General features: G+C 37.4%; 1 protein-coding gene across 1 annotated transcript in view; it reads right to left on the bottom strand.

Moving 5' to 3' along the window:
- colec12 (collectin sub-family member 12) overlaps positions 1–8,334 on the bottom strand; it is an 88,019-nt gene that overhangs the window by 73,420 nt on the left and 6,265 nt on the right. The window contains exon 2 of the mRNA XM_066723401.1: positions 6,233–6,283. Coding sequence (XP_066579498.1) covers positions 6,233–6,283 — 51 coding nt within the window. The remainder of the gene's footprint in view (positions 1–6,232; positions 6,284–8,334) is intronic.

The following is an 8,334-nucleotide window of genomic DNA, read 5'->3' on the forward strand; positions in this document are numbered from 1 at the left end:
AGAAAAAGGAACAGGAGGATCTTAATCATAACTGCTACAGCAGTGATGTCCAGCAGAGCAGACTGGGCAGATGTAATGCAGGTCTTGAAAGCTTGGGAAAACATGTGAACAGGGTAAGTACCAATGGTAGGTGAGACAAGTTTGGAGTAATGTGTTGATGCCATTAGATTCAATTTACAGGTCTCAGCTGGGAGACATGTAGATACACGGGCATGTGTCTCTGTCTCCAAAACCCAAACACAGTGCCCCACATACTTGTGTGTTTATTTTAAAATGTACACGTTTACCATACTGTAAACCATACAATGGCAGGTGGTCATTGGCTCAGAAATGAGTGCTATTACTCTTTCCAATGTTATTCATTTACATTTGCTGTGGTACTGGATGTGACATTATACCTAGACATCTGTAACTGTAATTGGTCATTTAGTTTTTCGATATTTTAGTTTGCTACATTTTTGCAGCCTTTGCTATATTCTGTAGCTGATGTATCTTTTGGCATTGTACATGAATTTAACACACAATGAGACACAAACAACTCTTTCCTGTTTCTTCCAGCGAGCTCAATTAATCTTTGTTCTGTGCTTGTGGCTTTGCTGCTTAAAGCCTTTCTGTCAGCTTTTGCCACATGGGTTATATTGGACTGAGAGCCATTCAAGTCTCTAATCTTCTTTGTGAGAAATATAAAACAAAAAACGGACATCTATTTAAGATCATTGCCACCCAATTCACACAGAATTATACTCCGCTCCAATGGCTTCTATGGTAAACTTTTCACTCACATACCACTTCAGTTGGCCAGGAGGCTGTATGGACTATGATGCTGAGCAGTATAAGCCACTTTTATGTCCTCAGTGAAGAAACATTTACGGTAATAATCACAGGCTTTCACAAAACATAAATAAATTAGTGAATATATAATATATATTATAATAAGATTCATGTTTAGTGCTGTCTTTAACGTTATTTTGATCCAAATCCTTTGACAGGCTCTTTTTGTTGGTTTGGAATTACTTATAATAATTATTTCAGCAAATTTTAAGTTCATAACATTGGGCATGGTACCATTCAATAATTTTTGGGCCATACTTTACAAGCCTGCTAGCTTAAAGGATTGAAGACTGATCAAAGAATTCTGTAAAGCTAATCTATTCAACTCAAAGAGCTGTCAGGCTAACAGCTGGGTAGCGATGCAATTAAATATTTCATTTTCTGTTACACAATTTAATAAAACAAAAAATAAAACATTGTTAATTGCAAATATAAGAAAAAATGTTTTCTTTGTTTGGAAGGAAAAAAAAAATATTCTATTTGTAAATGAGAAATGAAATGTTTCTTTACACACAATCAATCAATGTAAATATGATGTGATGATATGATGAAATACATGCCTGGTATGCACAAGATATATTGATGAATCCTAAAAATATTTCAACAATATAATCCTTACTGGCACAGCTATTGTATGTAGCCATGGTATTTATCATGAGATTTGGACAGAAAACATATTTTATGGACTTCCTACATCAATTAATTCTAAATACAAAATGTCAAACTGAAAAGACATATCAACTGTAAAAAAGTAGTGGCACACTACTACTGTAACATAAGGGAATCTTTAATATGACTTCCATATACCACTATATTAAATTACGAAATTAAAAATATGACACGTTTACCCAAATCATCCATGTGGGTATTGTTTTTAAATGGAATGCAATAGACAGTAGTAACCCATACAAAATAAGCATCTGCTCAGGACTGGTAATGGCCATGGAATTGCTCTAATTACCCCAGTTCATAGCAAATATCATGCAACAGCTAAAAAGAGTTTTTCTTCTATAAAACACCTGGGCTTAGTGTCACAAGAAGCTTACTGTACAAGCCTGTTAGTTTCACAAACTACAAATTCCCGGATGGTATGAACAGACCCTCTCTTCTTCTGTGATGAAAGAAGTTGCCAAGATTCAAGTCTTTTTTTCTCATTTGGCATTCATTCAAGAGCCCATAAGTACTTTTCAAGCCCCGCATTTTATAAGAGTCACACAGGTGGAGCTTTTCACGTGGTCAGTAAGTCAGTCGAGGCTATTTGTGATTATTACCTTCACTGGAAACATCTTGGCCTAGTTTCTGGGATTGTGTCCCAGAAGCTGCCTTAAAGAATTTCAGAACAGGTCCTCCTTAACTAAAAGCTGGACAAAGCAGAAGGCAATAAAATAGACGAGTCATTTTGTTTCATCCATTAAAAAAAGGGAATACATTTTATGAAAGGAAGCAGAATTGACATAGCACACATGCCAAAGCATTCCTCTCTGCGTTATCTGTACACATTTTGGGATTATTATCAGATTACCCAATGGTTGTTAACCGATTAACTGATAATTCAGTTTTACCACATGGTGCTCTATCTCTTTTCCTTGCATCCAGGGAAACTCTTACCGGCACTGCATGACTTATCTACTCACCAGTGTCACACTGTTATAGATAAGAAGGCATGCATTCATGGGATCCTCACCTCTCTCATTCCTTCTAAAAAAAGTAACCCTACAGATAGCACTTCAAAGGAGGGAGGACTGGTCAATGATATGTGAATTGACATACAAGATGCATCGCATTCCCTATTATTTGAATGCACTCGCCAGTTTCAGTAAAAGCCTAGTTACTGATATTGAGAAATCAGAGTTCTTTTTACCCTAAATTGAGATTGTTTTTGTTTATTTGCCAGATAAGAGTGGTTATATGGATCAAGTGACTTGAATATAATAACATTTAAATCCACTGCATTTTTCTTGAACTCAGTGACCTGTTTCAATACACCAGAGTGGAAAAGGCAACATATTACAATAAACTAACATTTAATACAAGGGAATCCCATGATGCATTTCACAGGGTGCAAGCTCTAGGTATTCTTTGACTATATCGGGGGTACCTGTAGCAGTGCAGACACCGTGTTAGGGTAGCAATGTGATGCTCAAACCCAAACACCTTGATTAAATACAGCACCAAGGACTGTGCAAACCGAAATTAAATCTTACACATCCACAGAAACCAACTGAACCATAGAAACTGGAGAGGAATTAGGATAAAACAGTAAACAGGATACATGGAGGCTATACAGTATATTTAATTCCCTATATCCCTGTAATCTGTTCTTTTTGTTCTAGCTGCTTAGCTGTGCCTTCCCCTCACTCACCACCTTCCATACTTTGCTTTACAATCTATACACGGTCATTACCAGTACAGCATTCCTTCCCACTGTCGAGTAGAGAAGATGTCAAGCACCTCAGTTTTATTTTACAAACACTTAATCCAGGTACCAATAGTGATACTAGAATTATCAAATAGAGGAAAAAGTCAAACTAGTTTTTAATTATTGAAATTGTCCCTGCTCTCGCAAGTGCAAGTTTAATATGAACATCAAAGAAAGTCCAGGAATGGTGCAAGCTAGGTTTGCCGTTTCTTCTTTCTTTAAAAGCTTGATTAGAGCCATATTGTTCAAACTACTTGTTTATTATCTTGCCAACACAAAACAAAACAACAACGATTGACTTCACGACGTCCACCACTGCACCCTTGTGTTAAGAACAGTTCATGCTAGCTGGGTTCTTTTTTATTTTTGGAACTGCAAAAACTTTGCCCATATCAAAAGAACATAAAAATGACCCCACGTAGCCTCAGTAATATTCGGGTTTGCCAACGTCGACCCAGCAGCAGGCCCCCAGTACTGCTGACACAGCTGAGCCAGGGTAGACTGCATAGGCACTGGAGCCCAAGGGCATATAAGGTTGCAGTCAAGAAATCATAACAAATGCAGGAAACAGATCAGCACACTTTGGGTTTTACACCGTCCCTCGGGAGCCTGTCTTTTCCAAATGCAGATGTGTAAGAAAAAAAAAAAGAAAAAATTCCTTCAAATCTCGGACCTCAACCCAGTTTCTACTGAAGATGTAAACTGAGACAACAGGTCAAAGCAGAACCTTTTTTTTGTGTGTGTGTGATCTAATTTTTCCTGCGAGGTATGAGGGGGAACAACATAAAAGCCAGGATTTGAATTGCTCCTGTAATACGGGACACGGGAGGTATTAACTCACATGGTTGACTGCTCTAAGAGGTCAAAGGTTGCCCCCTTCAGTGACATGAAGGCTCGGACAGTCGCATACCTTGTCTTCATATGCCAATGCAAGAGAGAGCAGCTCTGTATGTGTCCGTGAGCACGTAACTGGTGTTCTCAGTGGGAGTGCAAAACTGATTCACTACTCAAAACTGCTCTGTTGACTTGGCAGGTCAGCAAAAACAGAAATGCAATTATTTGAATGTCAATCTTATGCTTTTTTTTTGTTCTTTCTTCATTCTACTTATGCTGATCATTTGCGCAACAGAGATCCAGAACCTGTTTTCATATTTTGGGAAACCTGTGTGTAACCTCCTTTTGACACATCCATTCTGTTCTCTCCATTCTTGACTGGAAGTGAAAAAATAGTGTTTTTAAACATCTGGTAGGAAAACATGACTTTGGTTTTATATTTCTGCTGCACTTTTTTTTCCAGACAGAAATCATGCACAAGTCTGACACTCACAGACTTTAATAATTTCTAATTCTAATAATAATTTCTTATGGCGATGGCTTGTTTTTAAAGCACTTAGCGTTCAAGTCTTATGAATTTCAGATATACAAGGAGAAAAAAAATACTAATTTGAACACGTACTGCTCCCAACAATTGCTCGGTGACAATCATCCCTCACAGTATATTGTCTGCATTGGCTTTTATCAGATCCAAGCATTCAGTTTCTCTGCCCCTCCATTGGGGAGAAATAATGCAATGCTGAATAAGAATGCAAGTATAACTGTTTACTTATCTTTTTAATTCAGATGTTGTTTTTGATTTGGTCCGTTGGTGGTAATATGAAATAGAGCAGTTGCCAGTTGGTCTTCTCAAGCCAAGAACACCAGGGATGATATGAATTCAACTGTTCTGGTTATTATTATTTTCTTTTTTTATAAGTCTCCACAGGTCTAGAGTTCACTTAAATAAGCTTTTAAGAAAACTAACATTGGCTGCTTTGCGCCTTTTTTTATCTGTTAGAGGCACAGCCAAGGCACTGTTCGAAAAAATCTACGGGATACATCCTCTCTTACAACCTTTTGATCGCAGGGATGGATTTTAATGCAGTGTGAAACCTGTCCTGTTTGTTTCCCCCTGCATTGGAATAAACTGGCTTGCCTCTTTCTGTTTGTCTTATTATCTCTTGAGCGGCTTAGCTGAGCCAAGAAGAGAAGCACCCTGCATTTCCCGAGCCATCACTCTTGACCAGGTGCAAGTCAAACGTTGCTTGCTGTGTGATATGCATGTGCTGCCTTTTTGGCACTGTCAAGCCACAGCAAGCAAAAAGCAAAACACAGTGTACTCTTCAAGGGGTTATTTGCTTAATTTGGATTTCAAGAGCAATCCTTTCAAAAACAACAACCAACCAACCAACAAACACAAAAAGAACCCCAAACTTTTAACAGCTGTGTTTAAAACTTCAGAAAGGGATTATTGAATTTTACAGAAGTACACATTTCACAGCAGCAGCAAGGGCCCAAGCAATGCATTTATGAATGTATTTTCTTATGGTGATACCAAATGTATGATTTCCAACGAAGGTTAAAACAATGTCCTGGTCAATATCTTAAAATGGAAACAACCGCTCTTATAATGTAAGACAGAACATGACACAAACACAAATTATTTATCATCGCGACTGCAGGAGATTATGCAAATGCAACACTGCATCACATTTAATTATAAAGAATGAAGTAATGCTAGGCCGTGTCCCTATATAAATAACCACTCAAGCTGTATAATAATTTCATGGTCTGAGTCTGTGGTTGATATATATAATCAAATACTCCACAATACGATACTATTTCAATAATACAGGTTACAAATGCACTCCATAACAAATACATCTAATAAATAAACAAAAACGAATATAAACTGAAACTGTTTAGTGATCATTGTTAGAAATGTCAGCATTTTATTTTTCGTAAGAGTGTCTGCAACAGTTTTGGCTTAGATTTAAATATAAAATCACCTTCAGTAGGTTGTCAGAAATAGGCATACTTACTATAAAACAAGGATTACTTTTACAAATAAAATCTAGATGTTTTTTCCATGCACAGTGCAGAGCACTCTTGTTAAAGGTAAAGCATATTTTTGGCAGCATCATATTTGACCTGGAGTCTACTCACCAAACCTCTTGTAGCCGAAGGAATGTACTTCTTCCTCGTCAGCAAAATCGTCTGTGGAAACAATTACAAACACACATGAATTGATTGTGGAAGCAGTAAGCAGTCTAAAGTAGAGTAGTATTCATGAGTTCAGCTAAGCATATGGATAGACTAGACTTTAATACAGACATCCAAGCTGCACGTGTTAAGAGAAGGTTCTGTACAACAAGTGTTTAGGATGAACCATGAATTGGTAACCAATGGGAAACAAAGGAAAGGGTCTAGATCTTTCTGTTTCCCGACTGAACAGAAATGATACAGTGCCAAAGTGTACTGTCTGTTGGGAGATCTGATTGAGGTTTTCTGAATTCGTAAGGAAGAGACAAAGGCAATCCTTCACTGCAAACTCTTGAAAGAAATTAGGAACAGTGGGAACAGTGTAATTGAGGACTAACCATGAACCGTGAGTCATTCAAGAAGAGTCTGTCCCCACCTTTAATTTCTTAAGAATGTGGAAAACAGAATCTGAAAATTATTTTTGAGAAAAGGAGTTTCCTCTCTTGATATCGCACGGCAGTCAAAGTTGTTTTGACAAAGTTCCACTAATCTTTTTTTTGGAAACTGTAGGGCATTTGGGCAGGTACAATAATAGGACTGGGTAGAAATTAAAGCCAGTCTGCACATGTGTAATTAACTATCAATGGTGCATATCTCAAAACGTGGGTTTACATTTAATCAATTTAGTTCTTTTTCTGAATATAATTTGTGAGCCATCTTTTCCAAAAGTTGACTTTTACAATAATCAAATACTTTTCTTACTTTTTATGTGACCAAATGACTTTTACCGAGTGACACCTTCTGGGGATGGAGGGAACTTCAGAACCCTTGATCAGGAGAAAGGCAGTATAGAACCAAACATCCTGAAATGCAGTCGCCAGTATGAATCTTTAGCCAACAATTTGGGGATCCTGGTAGCAACAAACATCTCTAATACCCTTTATATGGTAACCTGAAGTCTTCCCATCCTGAGCCCAACTTGAAGCACTAAATGCACTCGCAGAGGTGTCAGACTACAGTCCTGGGGGCCGCAGTGACTGCTGGTACTTGGTCCAACAGGAGCTCCCAATTAATTAATTAATGTCATTATTTACTCTGGGAGGCTTGTCAAAAACTTTCATATTCTATGTTTATAGCCAATATCTTACAATTTATTGATGACTCAAAACATAGAGCACAGAACATTTCAGAGTCTGTAGGGAAGCGTTCAATTAATCCAGTTAATTGTTTAATTAGACCAATTAAAGAGCCAAGAGCTAGACTGGAACAAAAACGTTGATGTGTTTCTACAGCAAGGGTCTGTTACATCGGTCCTGTAGTGCCACTGTCACATATAGTATAGGTATTTCTCAATGGTCTAGGACTAGATACATGTAATACATATTACCTTTCACAAATTGGAGCAATTAAGTCCTTAATTTAGTGTGCTACTGAAATGAAAACCAAATAAATTGTTTTCAGACATGTTCTAGGGACTTAATATTTTAATATACAAATAAAAAAAATTGTAACTGACTACACTCCTTATTCTTTGTGACACAATTTCACATATTGAACTTTCAAATACAAAGAACAAAAAGCACTGTTATACACTTCACATTCAAAAATAACTATATTGGCTCTGTGATGCTTCCTGGAGCCCACTCTTGAGTCAGCATTCACAGAGCTTTCATGTGGTTTGGGGGCTCATGGAAATGAAAGCTAAGGATTTCTTATGATTTACATATCACTGTCAGTGGGGATTGAAAATAAATCTTGAATGTTTTCCGTAATAAAATAGCTCTTCTGACAAGGATGTACTGGCAACTACATCTTGAGGCCACCAAGAAATATGGCATGAGAAACGCTGTTCTAGACAACCAGCTGTCTTAAACCTCAGAGATCTTCACGATATTCACCCAGTCCACAAGACAGTTAACTCTGATGCTTTAATAACAACGCATTTCAGTGCATGGAAAGCAAAACCCTCATGAAAGAATGGGAAATTTCCATCTAATACATTGTGTTATAGTGCTCTGACAGAGTTATTTACCAGTCAGGTTTCTCATTTTTGTGGGTGCTTTTTA

Source organism: Amia ocellicauda, chromosome 2, assembly GCF_036373705.1.
Source record: "Amia ocellicauda isolate fAmiCal2 chromosome 2, fAmiCal2.hap1, whole genome shotgun sequence".
NCBI classification, from domain to species: Eukaryota; Metazoa; Chordata; class Actinopteri; order Amiiformes; family Amiidae; genus Amia; species Amia ocellicauda.